Source organism: Homarus americanus, unplaced genomic scaffold (genome assembly GCF_018991925.1).
Source record: "Homarus americanus isolate GMGI-L3 unplaced genomic scaffold, GMGI_Hamer_2.0 scaffold54443, whole genome shotgun sequence".
NCBI classification, from domain to species: domain Eukaryota; kingdom Metazoa; phylum Arthropoda; class Malacostraca; order Decapoda; family Nephropidae; genus Homarus; species Homarus americanus.
This window is the reverse complement of record NW_024750852.1, coordinates 4,282,486-4,309,075: the sequence shown is the minus strand read 5'-3', so window position 1 is coordinate 4,309,075 and position 26,590 is coordinate 4,282,486. Positions and strand designations below refer to the sequence as shown.

General features: G+C 39.9%; 2 protein-coding genes across 2 annotated transcripts; both read left to right on the top strand.

Moving 5' to 3' along the window:
- The first annotated feature begins 513 nt into the window (after positions 1-513).
- LOC121854262 lies at positions 514-20,913 on the top strand. The gene is made up of 7 exons (XM_042348803.1): positions 514-684; positions 3,578-3,735; positions 4,918-5,086; positions 5,562-5,669; positions 10,292-10,396; positions 12,094-12,342; positions 12,931-20,913. Exons 1-7 carry the CDS (start codon positions 679-681, stop codon positions 13,144-13,146), a joined length of 1,011 nt encoding a protein of 336 aa, XP_042204737.1. The 5' UTR covers positions 514-678; the 3' UTR covers positions 13,147-20,913.
- Positions 20,914-22,073: 1,160 nt separating this feature from the next.
- LOC121854422 (probable RNA-binding protein 46) lies at positions 22,074-22,754 on the top strand. Its single transcript, XM_042349094.1, has one exon. The coding sequence runs from the start codon at positions 22,074-22,076 to the stop codon at positions 22,752-22,754; it is 681 nt and encodes a 226-aa protein (XP_042205028.1).
- Positions 22,755-26,590: the final 3,836 nt, after the last annotated feature.

The window sequence follows — 26,590 nt, the reverse complement described above, 5'->3', positions numbered from 1 at the left end:
ATACACCCACTGTAGTCTGGCTCATGGTGTGTGTACTGCACCACGGGTGGTCATCACTCTGCGGTATACACGGGTAGTCATCACTCTGCGGTATACACGGGTGGTCATCACTCTGCGGTATACACGGGTAGTCATCACTCGGCGGTATACACGGGTAGTCATCACTCGGCGGTATACACGGGTAGTCATCACTCGGCGGTATACACGGGTAGTCATCACTCGGCGGTATACACGGGTAGTCATCACTCAAAGTAATCTGTGTATCTAGTAATTAACGAAACTCGAGGTATTAATTAATGTCTCCAACAAGGTACAGGTTACGAGACACAGGTAACGAGTTTCCCCAGTCTTAACATCTGTGTTCTTCACAATTTCTACCGGTGAACCTGGTAATTAACTACCAACTTTTCTTTCCCAGTAGGAATATGTATCACCTGTGTCTCACAACAGGTGAGCCCAGTAATTAACCAGTGTCGTTAACAGGTAATAATGACCACCAGAGACTAACACCTGTGTCTCCCCTCACAGGTCAACGTGGCGGTGGACCTCCGGAGCAACACTCTACCCTTCACCATCCCACGGCTGGGCACCAAGGCGGCGCTTGTGCCCCTCTCCCTCCCCCTCACCTGGGACGCCGCAATACCCAGGCTCTGGGAAATCCGTGCCCGCGTTGACGACATGAAGGTCAGTCCTACACGGCCATGAATGATCTTAAAATAGTCCATTATGGCAGGGAAACTATTAACCTATGTTAGAAAATGATCACCCATCGTTATTACAGTCAGCGGGTGTTAGGAAACTTGATCAACGGGAGGTCAGGAAAAAATCATGCGGGTTCAGGAAGTGTCACCCAGGGATAGGAAAGGTCACCATAAATCATTGACGCTCCAGCCTCACGCTGTGTCTATAGGACTAAACTTCATATCTTAATAATGGGGCGTTGTTCTTCCTTGGGTCTCGTACACACCTGGATATTCTTAATAGTAACCATCTTAAATAAGTCTCTAAGTTATTAACGGAGAGTGTATTATTAAACAATAAGTAGTGTAATAATATGACCTTGAGATCCAGTATCCCTCCTTCCACATAGTCTCTCCTTCCTCCTTCTTCTTAGTCACTTCCTTCCTCCTCATGTGCACTTCTCCATCTTTCTAGGTCAGCCGGGTTTTTTTATCTAGTTCATATCCTCCTGTCACTTCCTCATTCCCCGTTATGCTCTCATTCACCCCATCCTTTCCTCACCCCCCCCCCTCTCTCTCTCTCTCTCACAACAAGGCAGAGAGACAGTAGCTACTTCACTACAGACGCCCATCAACGAGGACCTTCACTTGTCTTGGCTTAACGAACGCCAAAGAATTTAAAGTCATTAAAACAACTTTGTACACTTTTGTTAGCTTAAACTTAGGAAGTTTTTGTTGTTGTTTTTTTAAGTCACAAGAAGAGGGAAAGTTCTTTGAGCAGTCCACAAAATGCTTTAATAATAATTGGATAAGTTTGAGCTTTGATGTGAACCTGTGTAGGATCCCTCAATTGCTCGTGATAATTTTCTCAAGGGCTATTTTGAAGCCCAGTACTGTTGTTGATCCCACAGCTTGAGCTGGTTTTCAACTGGGGAATATGGAACTGCTGTTGTTAAAAAGCAGTTGATAATATATTTTTCCTGTCATTTTCACCATAATACCCGTTCAGGGGGCTGGTCTGTCTAGTGTTAGGAGGAAACCGGAGGCCAGGAAACCTGTGATATTTGGTGTGGTCACACTGGGTAACACCCTTTTCATTTTCCCGGGTTCGAACCCTTGACATATTGGTGAGAGACACGCAGGTTACCGCTCTACCACCACCAATCAATAATAATAATAGTTGATGCAACGTAATTTATGGTCATATGTTAATTATAACCTGAATCTCCACTTCAACAGCTTCTCTTTATATAATATTAGCATCACTGAGAGAGCAATCCATCCTTCTACTACCCACACCCCCTAATACAGCTTAACGAGACCAATATCCTTCTCCTTCATCCTTGCCTGCCTCCTTCCCACGCCACTCACTCCCTCACCCTCCCCATTCCCGTTCTCCCACACCCATCTCCAGTTTCCTCTCTCATTCCCTCTCCACTCTTCCATCCTGTCTCTATTTCCTTGCACCCTTCCTTATCCCCCTCCCTCCCTCCCCTTCTCCCCTCCTCCTCCTCTCTGCCTCCTCCATCAATCTCAACCCCTCTCTGGCTCTTTCTGTGAAGTGTCTGTTGTTATGATCTGAAATTGTGTGAGGAGTCTCTCTCTCTCTCACTGCTCATATTGACTCACAGCTTCTCACACATCCCACCTTAATGAAGTGTACTCAGGTTGACCCAGTAGTCTTAAAAGGAAATAACTGATTCAGTTTTTTTTTATTGAAGTTGAAACTATTTACTTTTCTATTCCAAAAATATAATATAGAAGATTTTTTGTATTATATTAGGTAGAACATTACGGTGACTGGGTGTGTGTGTGTGTGTGTGTGTGTGTGTGTGTGTGTGTGTGTGTGTGTGAGTTTTATTTGTAACACAGAAGGGTTCTGTCGTGGGGTATTATGGTGATGGTTTACACAGGTGTAATAATTACGTAATAAAATCTCTTTTGTTTATATATATATATATATATATATATATATATATATATATATATATATATATATATATATATATATATATATATATATATATATATACATTTTACGGGGAATAGCTCACCCAGGCTCAGGTCATCGACCCACAGCGGGGCCGAGGGGGCGAAAAAATAAGAGTAAAAAGAAATTAAAAATAGAAAAGAAAAAGGTTATATTAATCTACACCACGAAGACGCCGGAAAAACAGTTTTTTGAAGTGAGACAGATTGTATGAGTATGGAAACACAGAAGAAGGCAGAGCATTCCACAGTTTGGCTGTGTGAGGAAAGAAGGATGTACTATAACGGGTTATTCTAGTGTGACCGACATCCACAGAGAAATGGTGGGCACCGCGGGCAAGACGTCTGTTACGAGCCCACAGCCTTACCGGCGGTACACAGGATGCCAAATCCACCGAACATTGCCCGTTAAAGTACCTGTAAAAGAGAGAGAGTGAAGCAACATTGCGACGAAGAGAATGGGAAGAAAGATTATCAACTCATGGAGGAGAGTTAATAAGACGAAATGCCTTTGATTCCACCCTATTTAACAGTTGGACGGAAGAAGAGCCACCCCAGATATGAGAGCAGTACACTAAGTTAGGACGAATGAATTCCTTATATACTTGAAGTAACTGCTCAGGAGTGAAGTAGCTACTGCATCTGTACAGCATTCTCAGCTTTCGGGAGGCAGGTTTAGCAATGTTGTGGATGTGTGGCTTCCATGACATATTAGAGGAAATGGTGAGACCTAGCATATCTATTTTAGTATTTGGCAACACGTCATATACTTATATAACCAACTCTATTTTTATTATATTTTATATAATTTATTATGTCACGCAGTTGTCACTAAAAGGTTTCATTACGTAATGTTCCACCCAGCAGCGCCTCACTAACCCTTACCCCCCTCCCTCCCTCTCTCCCAGGCCTCAGCAGACCCCGTGGTGTCCTACGGTGTGGTGTGGTGGGCGGCGAGGGTCCTGCCAACCACCTGGGCGAGGCGACTCCTTCACGCCTTCCACCGACGCATATCCATACAGTACTCCTCCCTCCCTGGACCTACCACTTCACTACTGCTCGGAGGGTAAGTAAACAGAGACTAGCCCTCCCTCCCTGGACCTACTACTTGGATACTGCTTGGACGGTGATGGAAGGTGAGTAACTAGATGGACAGACAGAAGTTCTACCTCTCGGAGCCCACTACCTCACTACTGCTGGGAGAGGAAGCAAATAGAGAGAGAGAGTTCCATGGACCCACTTACCTCATTACTGCTGGCGGACGAGAGTTTAGAGAGTGAGAGAGAGAGAAAGAGTGCGTGTGTGTGTGTGTGTGTCATCATGAGAGGAAAGTATAACAGCGTGAAAAAGGAATATGTCATCAGTATGGAGAAGTATGTCACACACACACAGAGAACAACACCAGTACGGAGAGGTATACTCGAGCAAGAGGTATGCTACAGTGCAGGACAGGTAGGTATGTTCCTGGGCCCAGTATCAAGTATATCCTGCTTTAAATTCTAGACAGAGTCCGTAGTTAGTATGGTATACGAGAAGCCTTAGCCCAGTGGTGGAGTATACCTGTTTATGGTTCACAGGTCACACACACACACACACACACTGGTGAATTGTGAAAGATGAATGGGACTGATATGCAAAACAGATGGTTGCGTTGACAAGAGACTCCAATTTCGCGACAGAAAACTATGAATGAAATATGAAGAAAATTTTGAACAAATGATGAGAATAAACATAAGTACGGTTGATGTTAGAAGTGAAACACAAAAATAGAGCCCGCTTGTGTGTGTGTGTGTGTGCCTGTGTGTGTGTGCGTGTGTGTGTGTGTGTGTGCATGTGTGTGTGTGTGCGTGTGTCACCTCTGAACTATAACCGAGTATACTCCACCACTGGGCTAAGGCTTCTAGTATACCATACCTAAAGAACCTTCTAACACAGGACCAGAGACAGTACCATGGCGTTGGTAGTCGGGTCTTCTTCCCTCGTTGCCTTACCACCAGACTGTGTGGAGAGAGTTACACCCTGGTCACCATCCTTGACTTCTTATTTAGTGTTCTTGGTTATAAAGACTTCCATCTTCCTTTTTCTCCAGGGCGTCCCTATTGCGGAGTCTCTGGTGATTTAGTTGTTCTTTAGGGTTAATACAAGGATTAGAGTGAATGGGTAAATTGATTATTGATGATGTAAGTTTACCTCCTACTACAGGTCCCCAATGTGTCAGTAATGAATCCTCAGGTGTGCCCCTTCACAGGTACACAGTGAAGCATATCTACAACGTGTCTCCGCCCCGTAACCCCACCCCAGTGAGCGTGACGGTATTGACCTATGCTGACCAGGTGCACGTGTCAGTGGCGGCCCGTAGGTCACTTCCCGCCGCCCACGCCATCACCAGGTCCATACTGAGGGAGTTTGAGAACCAGGTGAGTTTAGGTGAAGTATTCTATGGTAAAAACTCCTTCAAGCGCTCGGAATGTTGTCAAGTTCATATAAAGTTTACTATAAGGAATATCACCGTCATTTAATCATTCATTTATAGCTTCCTTTTGATATCAGTTCGTGTTCATATAAATGGTGGAGAGACGGGATCAAGTGATGACCCGTTTACCTGAAGAACAATACAAAAACCGTTTCCCAGATGTAACGTGACTGTTCAAACGACACGAAAGATTCCTATTTTTACCTACGTTCTCCTGACCAATGGTACTGATAATTACATATAAATTTCATTCTCACAGTTTACTTGTGTTTATGATAATTTTACATGTAATTATTATTCACTTTATGGAAGAACATTGTAGGTGTAAAAATAAGTATGGCAGTAGTTAGTTGTCTTGAGAAAACAAAACACTTGTACAACATCGGAGAGAGTATGACGAGGTGTTGTGTCGCGGGCAGTGTGTCCAGATGTCGGACCTCCTGGCCAACCGCCGCATCCCAGGGGAGCAGCGGCGCGGCCTCGTCTTCTCCCTGGGCGAGCTCAACCACTCTCAGTCCCTCGCTGACGTGAGTATCTCTGCCACTTCTACCCTCTTGTCTTGTTGCTCCGCCTCCTCCTTCTCCTGCTCCTGCTCTTCCTCTTCCTCCCCCTCCTCCTCCTCTTTCAACGTCATCTTCCTTACTCTCCTCCTCCTGCATAATGTCTAGTAGGGTGTGTTGTGTGGTAGGCTGTGTGCTGTGTGGTAGGCTGTGTGTTCTGTGATAGGCTGTATTCCGTAATACTGTAGGTCGCATTTAGAGATACTAGGATTTTTCTTTCTTTTTTACTGTAAGTGAATATATAGCACACTTTGTATAGACATGTGGAGATATAAAAACACTCTTTTGACAAGTAGAGATAAATTAACACTGTAAAAGCATACAGTATAATTATGTGGAAGTAACATATGTGCTGATAGATGTGGCAGTAACACGTCTCTGTTACACGAGTACAATATGTGTTGATAGATGTGGCATACAACGGGGCGTGTGTAAAAGAATTCAAGGCAAAACACTAATACCACTCAAAAGTTTACGATAAAGGTATCATTCACTGATATAATATAACAAGCAGGATTTAGTGTTGTTTTGATTCTTCAGCTGTTGTTGTAAACAATCAGGTGACACTTAAACTTGGTCATCTACATGTAGTTTACCTTAGTGTTGAAGATACACACAGCTGTTGTCAAAATAATTAGTAAGTAAATAAATAAATAAATATTAGCTAGATATCAGCATGTGATAATATAACCGCCTCTTACTAAGTTCTGTTATAAAAGTCCTTTGCATGGCTGACTGAAGATCAATGATAGGAACTAAGTCCATTTAACAAGGTTAGGAAGGAATGCAAGCAAATACATTAGTTGGACCCAACATGCAAGTTTGTTTTGTTTTTTCTCGGAAGTTGTGTTCACATGAGGCGTGGGGTCCGTGGCGCCAAGGGAATTGAGGCTCGGAGGCGGAAGTTCCAGGAGGTGGAGACATCATGTACTCACAACCTGGAAGTAATTGTCCCTGGAGAATGAGGCTCCTGGAAGTGGGGGCTCAAGAGGTAGAATTCTGAAACTGAAATTTCCAGGGGGTGGATGCCTCTCAAGCTGGACGTCCAACCTGGGATACTGAAGCCCCCAGGAGTACCGTCCAAGAGTTAAAGGCTTGAGGTGGAGACCCAGGGTAGTGGAGGTAAAAATGACATACAGTAAAAACAAAGGGCTGAAGGTATTAACTCGTGAATGGAGGACGCTTAGAAATTGAGTTTACAGGATGCTGAATACCTGGGATTGGAGTTTCCAGATGGCTGGAAAGTAACTGCAGTTCGGAATCCCAAAATATTGGATACCTAGAGACGATTACAGGGAGAAAAGCGTGGCGACCGTTCTTCCAGGATAATCAAGGCACTAGGGTGGAGATTCCCGGACGGTGGAAGTTTAGAAATGGATATACTGTACAGCTACTGGAGATGGAGACTTGAGGACGTTGGAGATTTGAAGACTGAAATTCCCGTTCCAGGCTGGAGGCTGTGAAGAGGGTGGTGGCAGGTGACTGTGTGATGCTGCCTATGTCTCTCCTGCTGTGCTCACTGCAGCTGCACTACTTTATGTCCCGCACTCGTTTTTTCTTGTATTTTTGGCTGGTTATTTTGCACATCGGTTTGTTAATTGCACCTTTTCCTTCCAAAGCTCCGCGTTTACTTATCGAGCATTTGTTTTGTATTACCGTTCATTCCTCCATTTTTTCTGCCTCCAAGTTTATCTCCTTGTTATTCTGCCTCCATAATCATCTCCTGGAACTTCTCGCCTAATAAGCCAGTGATGTCTCATGTCTCATGGTGGTACCCGTGTCTCGACAAGAGGTCACGCTTGATGTGTGCGCCTTTAAGTAAAATTCATCAAATGAATATTGGCAGTAATAAATTATTCCCTTTTTGAATAACCAACTTAACGGTGTGTTGATTACCTTCCGCTTATCTCTTTGCTGTCTCACTTCTCCGTCTCTCAATATCTCACCGTCAGTACATTTATAGAAGTAAAAGAGATATATAAAAGAGACACATAGGAGAATATACTACCTGTTGTTAATATCCCGTAACTGTGTACAGGGTCAGTCACACACAAGGCTTATTGATCTTATCTGATGATGGGTGCATGATGATGGTGGTCATGTTGAGACGCTGCTGTGTGTGACCCTACAGTAAAGGCAGCTCCTGTGGTTGATATCTCTCTCTCTCTCTCTCTCTCTCTCTCTCTCTCTCTCTCTCTCTCTCTCTCTCTCTCTCTCTCTCTACTGTGGTATGCTGCTTTACCTCATCCTTCGAGAGTCTTTCCTTTCAGATTTTGTCATTGATTGCGCTCCTTTGTTATCGAGCTCTTCACTTCATTAGCTTCCAGCGCTACATAAACCATCGTGTTTCCTTACGTCATTTTTTATCGATCTTGTCATAATACATCATCTTGATTATTGTCTCTTACACACACAACATAATTATGAAGTTTGTTTAGTGTATCACCGCAGACCTCTACTGTGTTGCGAGCTTGATTAACATGTCAGACCTCTACTGTGTTGCGAGCTGACGGTAAAGGGAAGGAAATCACTGGGTCTGTTTTCAATCAAGTGTTTACATGTTACCGTCCCGTCAGTTCTCACCAGACTGCGGGAGGTTGACAATACAGAGGTGAGAATGGTATGCGATGCCCTGATTAACCTGATGTGTATTTGAACCTGTAACGAAGGAGGGGAAGTCGTCTGCCTGTTGACCTTATATTTCTCTACCTACCTACCCACCTACCTACCCACCTACCTACCCACCTACCTACCTACCCACCTACCTACCTACCTACCCACCTACCTACCTACCCACCTACCTACCTACGTGCTTGTCTGTCTGTTTACTTAACTGGTCTCTGTGGATGATTGTTTATCTGCTTGCCTATTTGACTTTGTTCTGTCCCCTTGCCTGTCTGTCTGTGTTATGGATGTATGCCTGCATCCCTGTCTGTCTTTTCGTAATTGCCACCCATTTCACCTATTGTCTTCCATGGATGCCACCGCTTGTTGTTGTTCACACACACACACACACACACACACACACACACACACACACACACAAAAGGTGTTCTCCCAAGCAGTGAAAGAGTTGATGAATTGAAATTATTATCTTTATCTTCTGCTCCTATCTAACCAGCTGCACGCCTCTAACTAGCAGCATGTCTTAAGAAGCTGCACGTCTCTAACTAATAGCACGTCCTAAGCAGCTGCACGTCTTTAACAACACGTCCTAAGCTGCTGCACGTCTCTAACTAATAGCACGTCCTAAGCAGCTGCACGTCTTTAACCAATAGCACGTCATAAGCAGCTGCATTTTCACTGCACGATTTCTCAAATAATCCGTCACTCATAATAAAATAATTCCTTGAACTTATTTGTGTTCACTTTTTCTTGGTAAAGCTAAATGTCAAATGACCTTGTTCAAAACCTCTCCCATTAACGATCTCTTAAGTAATCAACCCAAGTAAATTTATTTAATTAACTGTCGTCAGGGATAATTTGCATGAAGTGACTTTAATGTTACTTAGGAAAGGTTTGAAATTTATGTGTTATATTAATGTTTGTATATTGGCTCAGTTTATGTAGAGAGATTGGGCGTTTGTGTGGGTATAGTGTGGGTGTGGATGGTGGGTATAGTGTGGGTAGATGTTGTGGGTGTGGGTATGAGTATAGATGGTGGATGTGGAGTGAGGTGCTGGTGGGTGTAAGTGGTGGGTGTAGACGTTAGTGTGGGTAATGGGTGTAGGTGTTGGGTGTAGATGTAGGATGTATTGACAATAATATGGGCCTAGAAAACAGGGCGTTAATGTTCGAAATAAGGCAAACAGAGTATTGGGTTTTATATCTGGAAGTGTAAGTAATAAGAGTGCAGAGGTCTCATTGCAACTATATCTTGCGCTAGTCAGGCCGCACCTCGATTATGCGGTTCAGTTCTGGTGCCCTTATTGTAGAATGGATATCAATTCACTGGAGTCGGTGCAGTGAAGAATGACGAAAATGATTCCGGGACTTAGAAACCTTCCATATCAGGATAGGTTAAAGAAACTAAACTTGCATTCCCTAGAAAGACGAAGAGTGCGGGGAGATAAGATACAAGTATTTAAGTGGATGAAAGGAATCAATAAAGGGGATATAGATAAAGTTCTTATAATATCCGAGCAGGATAGGACTCGTAGCAACGGATTTAAGTTGGATACATTTAGGTTTAGGAGGGAGATAGGAAGGAACTGGTTCACAAACAGGGTGGTGGACGAGTGGAACAAGCTTAGCAACTTAGTAGTAAGTGCTGGAACGCTGGAAAGTTTTAAAAGGAGGCTAGATAGATTCATGGATGATAGAGAGTGGTAGTAACTCTCGACAGGCGCTGCTATGCACAGGCCAACCGGCCTATTGCAGACTCCTTATTTTCTTATGTTCTTATGAATGTGGTGGTCGGGAGGGGCAACGCTGATGTGAGTGAGGGGGTGGGGGAGTGGATGGTGGGCACCAGGGTAGAGATGGGCGTAGGACTGGAGATAGTATACGGGTGTGGGTGTAGATGTAACTGACGGGTGTGTGGGCGAGGGCGTGAGAGTAGCGAGACACTAACCATGGTGGTGACACAGTTACAGAGTAAGCTGGGGCAGGTACAGGCGGAGCTACAGCAGGTGACGCAGCGGTACGAGGCGCAGCTCAGGTCGTCATTAGCTGAACGTCGTTACCACCAGCAGGTAACTAGTTAACGACCACCACCATCACTTAGATAACGTCTCCACCACTAGGTCGATAACCTTACTACCACCAGGTCAAGACGGGTCGTCATCACCACCAGCAGGTAACTAGTTAATGACCACCACCACAACGTAGATAACGTCACCACCACCAGGTCAGGTCGCCACCGAGGGCCGTGGCGTGACGGTGTACAGCAATAATAAGAGTAACAATAGTTAACTCCTTATTATTCTACAGAAATAATAGTTGTACATAAAAAAAAATATATATATATATATATATATATATATATATATATATATATATATATATATATATATATATATATATATATATATATATATATATATATGTGTGTGTGTGTGTGTGTGTGTGTGTGTGTGCAGCATTCTCAGTATCTGACTATACCCTTTCCACTCTAACCTGGCCCATAAGCCACGCCCCTCGTCTGTAGCTGATTGGTTCCCTGAGCGTCTTGCCTCCCTCTGGACTGCTCGTGTAGTATTTATATCGACCTCTTATGATAAATATTTAAAGTTTTATAACAGCCTCTCTGAAGTGCTGATGCCTTGAAATTATTTGCACTTTGATAGTTCAGATATTTAACATTATTTTAGATAATAACAGATCTGCTTGTGGACACATTTAGTTTGAATTTTCTATGAACTAATCAGCTGTCACTATAGAAGAGGGGCGTGGCTTACGGGCCAGGTTAGCGTGGAAATACTATAGTACTGTAGTGTGGCAGCTTATTATATAGGCACTATCATTGTGGTGGTGATACCTGTGTTTCCTTGTCCCCCACGTGACATACACACACACGACAGGGAACAAAGAACAGTAGCCACAGGCTGCCTCGTGCCCTGCCCTTCATATCACTCATGTATCATGTTGTTCTTATCATGTTAATTACTATCCTCCTTTGTCACTCTTTCCTCTGAAAATGTTCTGTCGGCTAGTTCCTGTATTGTACCTCCTGCCTGTTACACCTCCTTTACCGACTCTCTTTATGTGTTGTCATGTGTGTTATGTGTATGTATGTATATTTTCCTCTTTACTGATATAGGCGTGTGTGTGTGTGTGTGTGTGTGTGTGTGTGTGTGTGTGTGTGTGTGTGTGTGTGTGTGTGTGTGTGTGTGTGTGTGTGTGTGTTCGTTATGTCACCAACGTCACCTCTCATACTCCTCTTATCACCTGCTGATGATGTCACTTTCTTATCACTTGTTTAACAGTGAAACACTTGTCTGTTTTATATCTGTACCGCCTTCGTTACTCTGTTTCAGTGAGATCTTACCTGCGTGTCTCCACACTGTGCCGTGTCTCTACTGTGTCTCACTTAAGAACTTATTTCTAATTCCAAACTACAATAGTGTTTTGTACATTACTACCAGCCCTTCTCTTTCCTTCACTGTGTGTGTGTGTGTGTGTGTGTGCGTGTGTGTGTGTGTGTGTCCCTTGTAACTCACCCCAATTCGTCTATGCACTTCTTATTAACTGTATTCAATATGTGCCTCATACACCCAATATAACACCCCATATCACATAACCTCATCATTTCGTGTACCTTTGGGCACTTGTGTCTTTTTGCCCTTTTATATTTTCTTTATATTCACTTATATCTGTACGTGTATTCACTTGTAATCTGTATTCATCAGTAGCTGTATGCATCTGTACTTAGGGCGCCCATTTTCACCAGCAAAACAGCGATGGTGAATCTACCGACGGGGACGACGCCTCGAGCGGTGCGTCGTCAGAAGTGGCGTTGCTGAGCGGCGGTGGTGGGGGAGGTGTGACTCGTGGGCTAAGACCGTCCACCAGTAGGTACGAACTGGCCACCAGGGTCCAGAACCTTAAGGATGAGTTTACCGATCTGCTGACGGAGATACGACGAAGGAAGAGCGTCTCTGACAGTGGTGGTACTGTGGGTGTGGCCATCCAGACAGAGGTGAGAACATGACAAGGGAAAGGGGCATGTAGGAAGAGTTATGGAGGGAAAGAGAGAGAGAGGGGTCACAGTGGGGATAATTATGGTGGAATAGAAATACAGATATAAGTATACATAGAAGCAGAGAGACAGACAAATAGAGGAAAGATATGATGTCAAGAGTCGGATAATAGATGAAGCTTGTGTTAGTTATTCATTCTGTGAATTACTGAATATAAACAAAATCAAGGTAATTGCCTCTTGTAGTAATAGATGTCACCAGAGCCGTCCCAAGTGTATGGCAACCGGTGCAACCGCCCCGGGCCCCGCGCCCCTATCGCTCATTTCTCCGTCCAAGTGAAGCTACACAGCATGTTTAAGTTAATGATGATGTTCGGTAACTTGTTCCACGCATCCACTACTCTATTTCCAAACCAATTTCTACCTATCTCGCACCTAAATCTAAATATGTCTTATTTAAAACCATTGCTACGAGTTCGTTCCTGGTTGGATAATTTAAGGGCAGGTAAATTAATTCACGTGGTGCCAGCAAGATGTAGTTGTACACTGCTGCATCCCTCTAGGACTCATGGCCCTTATTGTCCACAGTTTGAGGAAGATGACGGGGAAATCAGACGTCCCCGCAAGAGAGCCCTTTCGACCACCTCTACCTGGTCGTCCAATTCAGGTCGTGAGGTGTCGTCCTGCATGGCTCGCCCTCTCACCACACCCACCCAACCTGGAGCACCGCCCATTTTGCCAAACAGGGACCACGCCAAACCCCTCAACCCCCCCAGAGCCCTTCTTGTTACTGATATTACCTGAAATCCACTAAAGACTGACTTCTTCAAGAGTACTACTGTCTAGGTACCTGAAGGCTCCTGCATGGCCATTTGGATGGAGCACTGAGTTTTTATCTGAAGGAGATTCCTAATAATTTACCTGAACAAAACTCCTAATTGCTTACCCGAAGACAACTGCTTAACGTATACTTCAAGAAGACCTCTCATTGTTTACCTAAAGAGGACAATTATTTACCTAAAAATTACTACGGACTATTTACTAGAAGACGACTGCTGATTGGCTATCTCAGGAAAGGATCCATAAGTGGTTGCATGTGTAAGATAACTAATTATGAACGGATTGTTGAAAGGAAAAACTTAGATTAACAAGGTCTGTAATTTAGAGTATTTCATGTAATATCAGGATTATTCCACATAATTCTGGAATTATAATAGCATATGGAATAGTGCATAAAAACCTTGCATAACTGTACTGTGAAGATTGCATATTATCTAGCCAGCATAATAATAATCGCCTTGATACATTACAGTACTTGTATTGCCATGATATCTGGATTCTTCTAGCATACAGGTAACTGAGTACAGTACATATGGTAATATATAAGAGATCTTGTGTTTTGCACCAGGGTGTGCTACTAGGCTTGATTTTCATGTTAAAATTTAGTTGAAGCGTTTTTTATTTAGTGATTATTTAAGAAGAACATGGGACAGATTCTTTGAATTACTAAAAGTTAACTTTGATCTTCCAGTTGCTAAAATAGGGCCTGAATATTGCAGCTAAAAGTTTGTGCAGTACATACCGTACTGATCCCATCTCTAGTTGTTCATTATGTAATTATTGCCTGGCCATAATAAGTAGGACATCTTATACTCTCCAAGACATTTAGTGCAAGTTGGGTGCTGTTAGCAATGATTCAATGACGAGATGTTGCATACAAATTGGAATACGTACAATAATTAATTATCGAACCTCTTAACTTGTGATATGAACACAACGTGAAGAAACTGCTTGGTGCAAACTGTAAGTTTATCTGCTCTTGGTTTTGCTTACTGCACGTTCCTGTGATACCTCGAGCCTGGAGAACCTAGTTTTGTTTTGTTTTGTTTTCATAATAACTTTAGCATAATATTTATTAAATATATCAAACCAGAATAATAATCACCCTTTTTACAAGTACGTATTTACATATGGAACTGGTTGTGGTGATTTTTTTTCATCTTGGTATTTCACTCGAAGTTACTGTTTTTACAAATATATCACAATTTATGTATTTTTATTTTATTCGTGTACAGTACTGTACATTTACAGAATTATGGCTGTTTATAGCTTAACATACCAACGAAATTTGGTTATTTTAACATTACAGTATTATGTTTGTAGAATTCTGGTTCTTTTAGTAAAAAATTCAATGTACCCGTACAGTACATATACAGTATTTGATTGAAAAAATATGAAAAGGATTCCTCACTCAACAAAGACTATAAACTACAGGTAATTCTAACTAACTTGTTCTTGAGTTTAGTGATCTATCCTTATAAAGCAGCATGGTTAAGTCTCAATACTGTACATGGCTGCCAAATTTAAAAAGACTTAAATTATGTCTATGACGTTGCATAATTTAAAAAGCTTGTTTTTTTTTAAATTGTGATTGATTTTAGTAACTTGCCTTAAGTAGTGTGGCTGACTATTATTACAGTACATATCTTCATGGTGAAATTAATGTAATGTATGATTATGATTATCATACCTCCAAGATTATTTAAATTGTTGAATTTAGTATCTTTTATTTAAAGGGATTAACTTATTTTAACATAAAATTTTCTAGTGTTTTATAGATTTTGGTTTTAAGTTGGCATTACTGCACAGTATTTAGTTTGACCGGGTGTCAGTGTTTACTGTACAGTATACTGTACAGTACTATAGTGATGTACTCTGGGAGACTTCAGTAAAATATTACACTGTACAGGTATATAAAATTCAGGCATATTATATGGTACATTCTTCCCTCCTTTACGTGATAAATACGACTAAATTTGCATTAATGATTAAATGCTATTATGTACAGTATTTATGTTTATGGTTGAATACAACAGTACAATACTGTCGTAAGTCCTTGTTTACCATTGTCCCAGACAATGTTGTTTCTTTATAACGTCGCTACTCTTTAGATACCCATGATTCCGACAACGTCCTGACCGATTCGTTATAACGTCATCACGGACTACTCTGTATGGTGCATCACCCTCTATCATCTTGACGCGTTACGCTCTCTCACGGAGTGTCACAGCGTCCCCTAGCGTCCCCAGTCTTTGTTAGGCTTCCACAGCATACATGCGTGCTTAAGTGTTTTTGCTATAAATACTGTACTGTAACCATTTGATATGGCTTCCAAACACCCATCAAGTGTTAGTGATGCTAGTGTTGTGAAGAAGCAACGCAAGACCATTAGCCTTGCTACGAAATGAAGGTTTTAAACCCTCCACACACTTGCTCCACCTCTGCCCGTCAGTGAGCACAATACAAAATTCTTTTATTTATTTATCTTCTTGAATTTATGTATATGTAGTGTATTATATGGGACAAAGGGAGGCTGGGGAACGTAAATAGCATATTTTATCTATTTCTTCTGGGGGAAATTGATTCTGTTAACGTTGTTTCCGTTAATGTTGTGTTTTTCATGAACGTAACCACGACGTTAAACGAGGACTTATTGTACTGTGTTATTTCAAAGAAGCTTTATGTTGCATCAGGTTTCATTTTAAAATCTTTCGCTGATAACAAAGGCTATCTCCTGGCAACAACAACAAAATTGAAATAACAAAACAGACATATGCAAGTACATGATATATAGAGTCTCTCATGTTACAGGACAGTACTGTACAGCTTCAAAACTATATATATATAGAGGTAGATAAATTATTTAAATGATTATTAGGAAGTATGTTATTACATTTTAATTTAATTTAAGAAGAATTATGTTTCTGAATTTTTAATACAGGGTAAGTTGTTGTTTGGAGTAAAAACTGAGTTAATGTTTCAAGGTCTTGGCCATTGAAACTTAAATTTATTACAAAGCAACATGTTGTTGTTGTTGAGATGGAGAGAAGAGAGCCATTTGCTCTGAAGATAATCACTGTAACATAAACATCAGTGACTGTTGACCCACCTCGGCACTTTCTTGGCTCATACAGGGTAATTACAGTACAGTATGTATGGATTTTAGTCTCCGCTAGGATGTATCTTATTTTCTGTTTATCAGTAACCATATTTAATCTCGGTTACTAGTTTTCTACAGTACAGTACTGTACACTCAGTTATATTAGCTTAACTTTTTTATTGTGTATGTTTCATTCCTTTATTGGTGTGTATCTAAAGTGCATGATTTCAGGTACATTCCATATTACTTTCAAAATTCTGTCCATTCTATGCATGATACAGGTACAGTATTTCTCTACACACACTGTGGTGTTTATGAAATTTGCATCTCCAATTTTATGTACAGTATCTTTTAATGAATTGCCCAAATCATTTTCAGCCATACTTCAACTTTTTGGCAAGTTACCTACTATAATACAGTACGTCTGTTTTGAGAAGACATCTTTAAAGTAGAGTAGCCTACTGTACTCTTTGAATTGCAGTATATTTACAGAATTTGGTCAAAAATACATAATACTGTAGAAGGAAATTAATGCGGTACAGTATCTCCAATCTACTATATGAAGTTAAAGTACTCTACATCATAGTGTCTGACAACAATATAGAATTGAAAACTCTAATTCTTTCTCATTGTCTCCCTCATTCCTTTACATTTACCTGTGACCAATTAACAAAAACTCTTTTTATCAGTTTCTTTGTTAATGACTGTTGTTAGTTTGGTATTATTTCTAGGCTGATGTTCATTATACAGTAGATTTTAGTCCTGTTTGTACCAAGGAATACTTTTGTGTGGTGGACGGTGAGGTGATACAGTACAGTGCTTGTAACGTGTACGGTGTCCACAATTTTGTGTATAGGTACAGGTAAGAATAAGTTTATACCTGGCCAATAATATGAGCTTTTGTCACAGCAATGCATTATGTACTCAGTGCATCAACATCCCATCCATTTGTGAACAGTATTCCACTGGATTATAGTCATTAATTGTGTGATCTTACGACAATAATGTAAGAACAAGGATTAACAATTAGTTAGATGTCGTCTAGCGAAAGTTAATGTGACATTAGGTTACACGATTACACCGCAGATTTTTTGTATATTTATTGTTAACATACGATATGTTGTTTCTGGAACATAACTTGTCAAAGTTGAATGGTCTAGATTCCACGATTTCACACATTTTATATTTGTGAAATAAGTAGTTCTTCACTTATCCATAAACTTACTCTGCATCATTTGCCTAAAAGACTATAGATTAGGAAATGTAGAATGTATGAATCGAAATTTTAAGTAGAAATCTCTCGAAATCCAATCGAAAACCTCTAGAAACCATAAGCACAATTAACATTCCTTCTGAATGATTACTAGACAAGGCAGTTGCATGTAACAGGTGACCACCACGTTTCTCTTCAGAGGGGTTTTACTATATTGAAGATGAGTAGCTGGCTAGAGCATGTGTAAGTCGTTCCCCAAGCCCTTCCTCTTATATGAGATTTTAGCACACACGTTTACGATTACTGTATTTGTAAAACCAATTAATTGGTATATACCCACTATTATACTACTACACTGAAGCACATGGGTCGAATACTTGAAAACAATGAATAATCTGCTGAAAACCTGAAGTGTCCATTGATCTTAACTCTGATGGATATTACTGTATATACTTCAACACTAGAGAACTTTTAAAATACAGCTGTTAGGGAAGCATTACTGATATTTCCCTTGGTTTACTTAAGTCTCTCTAATTCATTACCCAGTACAGTACTGACATGACATTTGACAACAAGCGAAGTCTCTAAGATAAACAAATGGTGAGATTTAATGGTTTGAGGTGATACATTATAGTTTTAATGCATTACCTTCGACATAGTGGTCAGAAGTGTTTATGGTGATGTGCACATACATACAAAGACAGACCCATATAAAGTACCTTTGTAGATATTTTAATGATGCTACTTTCCACATTTCCTTTTTCGGTGGACCACTAAAAATTTTCGGTTATAAGGGTCAGGATAATAAATCAAAAATATTTTAATTCAGTAGAACATGTATTTTACAGTAGCTATTTAATCAGTAGTAGAAACAGATCATTAATATTCGTATTTATAAGTAATGTACGAAAGGTGATGAAATGTGTGTGGCGTGAAGGTGTCAGCCACAAACTATATTGTCACCCCTTGTACACCATAGTTATTTTTTACTCATACTTAATTAGATATTCTGCAAGTGTAATCTGCATAATTAACTGCCTTCCTATGTACTATACTGCACACTTGTATTCCCATGTATGGCATGTGTATGTTATACAATGCATATTACCTTTATATAAATCATATTGATTATACTTCTCATTACAGAACATCTTTCTTATACTTGTAGTATATCACTGACATACTTGTTCTGCCATTGTGGACACTGACAGCTCTCACTGTTAAAATTTCTCTTGAAATCTGACTTCCTTATCTCACTACAATTTAGTATTACTGTATTTACGGAACATCTACATCATTTTCTATTAAACATTAAACTTAAGAATGTGATGTAGGTGTTACGGTAATTATCTCAGAAATTAGTAAAGGCTTATCAAAATCATCATAGATCAGAACCAAACAGTCATGTGTTGGTCCGGTTCTGTGCTCTCACACACCGGCAAAAACCACATGTCACTTTATTTCTCAACATCTGGCTCTACTGTGTTGAAAAGTTACGCCCTGAAAGTTTAACAAGGTTAATAATAAGGTATCAAGGCGTTATTGTCAAGCGATGGTGGTAAGTAACAGTAAGACCCTCCCTAACGACTACTGGTGAAAGCTACATGTCAAAATTGCTGACTTGGCCGAGTTTAAAGTTGTTGTGATTAAATGAAGATGACAGATTATGGTTTTTAAATTTGGAAAATGTTTGAGGATCATATTTTAGACCAGAGAAATTTGAACGTGAACCTCAGTTCACCGTGACAACTGCTGTGATCATTTTGTTAATCCTATGTTTATTCAGGTGTGAACATTTTGTTTAACCCTCTATAGTGTTAATTTTTGGTGTTCAGATATGAACATTTTGTTAGCTATATTCTCATTGTTCAAGTGTGAACATTTAGTTTGACCCTATTTAGTGTTCATTCTTGGTGCTCAGATATGAGTATTTTGCCATTGTTCAAGCGTGAATAATTGTTAACCTTATATTCAATGTTTATAAATATTATATTAGAACTGTTTTTGTGTGAATTTTGTTATCATATATTTAATAAGTCGTAAGTCTGAACATTCAATAAATCATCTGTTTGCTGTGTATTGTTTAAACATTTTGTTAATCTTATGCCCAGTGTTTATGTGTGAACGTTTTGTTGGTGTGTTGTTGTATCGTCAGCTGCCGACATTGTTAAATATGTTCATTATTTACATGTATTTTTTTCTTAACTTTATTATGAATTCACTGGTAAAGTTTACACCTTTTATGTACCTAATGACATTGTCCTATTCACTATTGACAAGTAAGTAATTTGCTTTATCCCATGTTTTCTGGTACCAGATGAACATTTATGTTAGTTAGCCCGGGTTTACTGTGATGCCAACATTATATTAACCTCACGTTTATGATGGTGTTAATATTCTTGTTAATCCAAAGTTGTGGCCATCTGTGAGCATTTTAACCCATGTTGTTATCACTCCATGTTTATTGAGATGAAAACATTATGGTAACACCATTTATATTATTAAATCTGTATTTATTTGGATGTAAATATTGTGTTAATCCCGTGCTTATTGAGGTATAAACATAAAGTTAACCTCATTTATTAAGGATCCCCTATTACGTTACTCACATGTTATAAAGCCTAAGCAATATGTTAACCTCATGTTATCTAGTGAAGCACAACACCATTGTTACTCCCGAGTACCGGCGATCTTTGAATACTTAACTCCCATGTTTAAGGTGTAAATATTTTTAATTGACTAGTAGACAGTGAAGGCTGTAAATGTTTTTGTTGACTTGTACCTGCTATTGATTCTTTTTTCCGCTGCGTGAGTGTACGACAACTCACCATTACGCTACATATTCCGGCAATACATCTACGTAATCGTACAGTATACTGTAGATCGTGATGTTGATTCCATGAGACAAAGAATAGGTTAAAAAAAATATTTTCTTGACGAAAACTCAACTCTGAACACCCTAGGTAATAAAACTATTGAAAATAAGTGAATATGGATTTTGTGTCCAGACTGGTGTCAGAAAAAAAAATCGTAAGTGCAAAACAATGAAGCTGTAGACTCGGTGTAGAGGGATCACTGAGCGTAGTGTTGATTGTAACGTAACTCACACCAGTGGAAGAAAATAATGGCAAAACAAAATTGTCTTACTTCTACAGTGCTCTTTGGTCAGTGATACTTGTTACGTTGTCCCTTATTGTTTAATGGTTCGAACATTGTTTATCTTAATTGTGTGTACTGCGTTATTAGGGTTACACTGACTGACGAAATATGTTATAGGACAAATAGCAGTGGGAGAGTGAAATCATTATTCTGTGCAAGAAGTTGAGTGATATGTTAACATGTTTTGTTATGATATTAAAAGTGAAAATATGCATAAATTTTAATATATAAAGAAAAAATAAAAACATGTACAATGATACAATTTGTTTTTATGAAGCTGATTAATGACATAATTTATAACCATTTCTTCTGCATTGTGTTTATACTTACCTAATTTCATGATTCATAATTTATCTTATAAAAAACATTTATATAACTTTCTCCTCAATGTATTTCTCCCTTCCCCAGCCGTCTCCAGGTACAGCACCAAGCTCTTTCCCCAAGGATATGAGTTCTGAAAGTGGAGTTATTAATGGTTATTATTTTTTTCATCTAGTTTGTACGCGAAATATTTCAGGTACTTTTCGTTCATGCTTGGCATGAGGGGGGAGGGGATGTAAATGTAAAGCACATTAAACCTAAGTTATTTACACTTAGCTGGTGTGAAGACTAGAGTCATAGGGTGGAATAAAAACAGTTAGTTATTGTGGAATATAAAACATTTCTGTACACAAAACGAAAAGTGTTATGATAAATATATTAGGTGGCGATAAGTGTACCTGTAGAGCTACTGTCACCCCTGGGGTCCGGACAAAACCCCCCCTAGGACAAAACCCTCTTGGGTTAAGTTAGGAAGTAAAGTTACGTTACGAAGTTAGGTTAGGTTTGTTCAAGGGGGTTTAGTCCTGGGGGGTTGTCCTACACTCGCTGTCACAATGTGGTCACTGGCTCAGTTTGCTTACTGTCGCCAGGCGGCCCGAGTACGTGTATCAAACCTGTTGTCCGAGAGAGATAATTGATTAAATTTTAGTATTTTTAGTGTAAATAAAACAATCCCATTATGTAATTAGCCCTTGAAATAAAAGCTGACCTATGTTATGAGAGTTATTATAAAACTCTTAACACTACTGCCTGTCACGTTAAATGGCGTATTTATGGCAAATTGAAACTGCCAGCTCAGTCTTGTCAAATTTTTCCCTGGCTTTCGTAATTTTCCTTAAGACGTCACAGCGATGTTTGCGATATTTTTATGTAAAATTTCAAGATTTGATTTAAAGGCTATACAGGATTTAAATCGGACTACGAAATTATAGATCTTGAATGAAGTTGAGGTATTGTCATTGATGTAGGAAAAACATTTTTGGGTCAGGGTATTTATGCTCGTCAACTGGGTGGCCGAGTTGTACGAAGAAACTGGTTACTGGAGATCTAGGCAGGAGACAGTCACTCTCAAGCTTGTGTGTTGGTTACTGGGTAACGATGGCGAGTGGATTATCTCAATCTTGGCAAAGGTCAGACCAAATTGCTGAGGAAGTTGAACGTCTGTGGGGTTGTTCGGTGGTTCAAATTAAGGGTCAACGGGTGTATGGACCTCGCCCAAGTTGGAGTGGACCAGTACCAAAGCGAGGAAGCGAGGTGTATGTCGTAAATCTTCCGCCAGACCTACTCGAGGATGAGCTTCTACCAGTGATGGAGCGCGCAGGACCTGTCTACATGCTACGCCTCATTATGAACTTCTCCGGCGCCAACCGTGGCTACGCCTTTGTTACGTTCGCCTCTCCAGCAATGGCGGACAGTGCAATAAAGTTGTTAAACAAAACCGAAATTCGTCCTGGGTGTTTCCTACGCATTAAGCTGAGCATAGATAACAACCGGTTGTTTGTTGCCAACCTCCCGAGGAAATTTACAGAAGAACAGGTGTTTCTAGAGATGCAGCGACTGACGGTGGGAGTGGTGAAAGTTACCATGCACCACGCCTCACTGGGGAGCAACTACGCCTACGCCTTCGTAGAATACGAGAGTCACAGCGCGGCAGCTCAAGCCCGTCGTGACCTCTTCGTAGCCAAACTGACTCTATGGGGGTCAGTTAGAATCATTCTCGAATGGGCTAAACCGAAAAAGGACGACAACTGCATCATGATGAGGAAGGTAAGGCTGTGATGACTTAAGCTCACATAAATATTCTTTGATGACTGGATTCTTATGGTGACCCGAGTCTTCCGTGATGACCGGAGTACAACCTTCCCGGTCGGTGGAATAGATGCAAGGGCATATGTAAAAGGAATGAGAGAGGTACGAGGAAAGATAAAGACGTCTAAGGAGAGACAGGTGAGTTGAGGAGAGATCATTCGCCTGTCTCACCATCCATACACACACTTGAGTCTTGTCGAGTTGTGTAGTTTGCTGGAGGGGGGGGTCCATTGTTGAATTAGCGCCACGAATATATTATATATACCCCGCGATGCTTTTGATGACCGACCGTCAAGACGTAGCGGAGATGAGAGAGCAATGAGATGGATAACCGCCAACTTTCCCTCCCTTCACCTCCCCTACCTCTTACTTCCCCCCCCCCCTCATATTTTCTTTCCTATCTCCCCTCCTTATCTCACTCCCTTCCTTATCTCCGCCCCATCCACCCACCCTTTAGCGTCAGGATGAAGGGTTGGGCAGTGTTGATGATATGATGTGAACATGTGTTTCTGGTGTTGATTTCATGTATCATCACCACCTGGTAATCCCACAGGGGTTATAAAACAATGGGGTAATTATTGCCGTAATTTCCTAGCCCCGTATTGATGGCAACTGAGATTTAGTTCCGTAAGTGTGGTATCTTTTCTCACCCTCTTCCCCCCATCGTTGAGACCATTTTCACTGACAGATTTCGGGCAAACACATTAAGAGCGTGAACTTAATACTGTATATGTGTATGTTTCGTAACTTGGCTGCGGAGTTGATTATCAGTAGTGTCGGGTAAATCTCCAGTAAGAATTAGCTAGGATTTAATGGGATTTATTTCTTAGATAGCAACAAATCCACGAAGAAAAGTTGACAGGAGGATTACAGCTTGAAACCAGCTACTTACAATTTAATAACGGTTATCTGTACGTGGTGAAGGAACAGTGGATAAAGACAAGAGGCAGTACAATGGTAGAGGTCGGGGTCAAGATTATCCATGTTATGGTACCATGAATATTCCTATTGAATGAAGATGTAGGAAAACACCTCACCGACTTAGTTAAAACACAAAACTAACATTAGAATATAGCATCAGAAATTCACTGAGCATCTAAATCTACTCCAGTTAGAAGACCAAATTAAGGTCAAAAATATTTTAAAGAGTTTGTTTGTGCTTCTCTTTTATGTTGAATTTCCTGTTTCTTTCCCAAAGTATTTCTATATATACCTAATATCCATAATATAATGTGCTGTATATACATATATAATACATTAATATGTACAGTCACCCAAAAAAGTCCTGTCGTGAACCATGAACCCCGAGATTCAGACTCTTGAATCCGAAGCATTTATGGACAGAATAATGTATCAGTGTCTACTGCTTCGGGTTCACGAGTCTGAATCTCGGGGTTCACGGTACACGACAGGACTTTTTTGGGTAACTGTACCTAACCTCCTCAGGTATCGTTTAAGTCTTTAAATCATTGGGGGAAATAAGCTGCATTTTATTCCTCACCCACAGATACAGGACATGGATATAACATGGTTGCCAGTCGTTAATAAAAAACACCGTTAAATTGTTGAGTTGTGGCTGGTCCACTGATATGTCTGGCCTCACACTTTCTTATTCACATTTGCGTGAGAGGTATTCAGGAACATTGTGTGTTTGGTTCTATACATGTGAAATGATATAGCTACATATTGCAAAAAAAATTTCCTACTTGACAAATTCTCATCAAATAAAACCTGAAGGACAAAAATCCCTGAGGGGGGTGTCGCTCAAGACACATTCCTGCCATATACAGTAATAATCACAAAGAACAAAATTCCACTAAATTAAATCCCCAAGAAAAAATTCAATGGAGAAAATACCATCTGTGTGTGTGCGCGCGCTCATCAAAGGGGTGATTTTAATCAAGGTTGGTGTGACAAATTTACTTCAAGTAATATAATTGAAGGTGATAACAGGCAAGAAAGTTGTTTACACCCGACCAGCTGATTCAGTATGACGATAATGACGTCAGAGACGGTCCTGAGTGATATTGATATTCAAACAGTTTATTTAGAAAGTATACAGATACAAAGTCGATAATAATAACAATACTGTATTGACATGGCTGAGCCAATTGAGAGCTTGAGCCACATCGAAGAAAACATTTATTTGTCACTTGTTGACTCATTGTTACATATTATGAATTTTATGAAATTTATTGTTAACTTTTAGTAATAAACATTACGAGAGAGAAATAACATTATCTAGGTCAATCATAGATTACTTTATATTGGTGTGGATTTTCCTCCACGAATATCGATATTTACAGTTTCTGTAAAATTATGTATTAGGGACTAATTGCAGGGAAGGTCTGCCCACCAAAGCCAATTTTTGCTTAGCAGCGAATAAGTTTTAATAAAAACTATTACCTCTCTCTTTAATGGTTCGTGTACTTAAAAATATTAAACTGGAAAAATTTAAGTAAAACTTTAAAAAGTTATCGCCATGTTGGAAAAAATGAATGATTAGTAAAGAGGAGCCAAGTAGACCAAAGAGTAGATAAGACTATATGGGAGGGGAGGAGGTCAAGGTGTAGGTTGTGAAAGTTAATTCAACTGACATGATGGATCAAATACGGCACATATTACACAGCCATAGTGTACAGTATTGGTGCTTTTATGCCACTACAGACGACCCAGGGTGAGCACATTGATATTATTTACTCGGGAATGTTAACACTTCACACATTAAGACCAATCAGTGCCTGAGAGACGCTGACACATGTTTAAGTTGCATTTCCCTTGTAGGAACATTTTTCCCCTATTAAAATATTTTACACCAAGATTACTTTCTTAAAGCGGAACATTACTTGTGTTGTTGTTCTGGTATCTCATGGAGTTGGTAATGGATGCTTGGTTAAAGAGAAATTACCCGAATTTTGATAAATTCTTGTCACTTGATAGATAACAAGAGGTACAGTACTTCAGTAAGACCGTATGTGAGTTAGTCATTCTTTTATCGTTGGCTTAGAAATCTAATCTGATAGAAAACACTTTGATGATTGTATTTGCAATATACAGTACGCATATATATATATATATATATATATATATATATATATATATATATATATATATATATATATATATATATATATATATATATATATATATATATATATATATGGTTATCATTATCGTTAACGCCTGTTTTCACCTGTTGGGACGATTGGGTACTTTGCGAAGCTGTGTTTACTTCACCTTGTGAGTCACTTTAGTCAGCCGCGACCACAAGCACTGTATGCAGTAGAAGCTAATTGTCCTTACATAGTTGCCTGCGTCACATACATTATAATTATTGTTTCATCAAGTAATATTACAAAGAATGTTACAAGCAACAGACAGCTGACAAATCCACTCAATGCTCGCGCCTTAAATGGTTGACCGAAAATGAAGAAATAATATCGTAGCTGAAAACTGAAAAAAGGTTTTGCATTTTGATTTTTTTTAGTAACACCAATGGACACACACACATAGCAGGAAGTGTAATCTTGCTGGTATCGTGTCTTCCTGTATGCAAGAATACCGTATTTTTGTTGCTGTCCTGAGTGATACCACTTACTGCCAGTGCTTCTGTTGCTACTAACGGCTGGTGTTGTTTCTGCATTTCTGCAGCTAAGTGATACAGTGTAGCTACTGTTATACTTTTAGGCACACGTACTGGTACAGCTGTTATCTATGTTTCTGCTGTTGCTGTTTCTGCTGCTGCTGATACCAATATTATTAGAACAAATTCTATTGCTGATGATTGTGTGGCTGCAACTTTTACT

Bases quoted from the DNA above. Each gene is read 5' to 3' on its own strand.
- LOC121854422 (XM_042349094.1), top strand. From the start codon at position 22,074: ATGGCGAGTGGATTATCTCAATCTTGGCAAAGGTCAGACCAAATTGCT.
- LOC121854262 (XM_042348803.1), top strand. The intron at 10,397-12,093 runs GTAACTAGTTAA...CATTTTCACCAG, and splicing joins AACGTCGTTACCACCAGCAG to CAAAACAGCGATGGTGAATC. The intron at 12,343-12,930 runs GTGAGAACATGA...TATTGTCCACAG, and splicing joins GTGTGGCCATCCAGACAGAG to TTTGAGGAAGATGACGGGGA.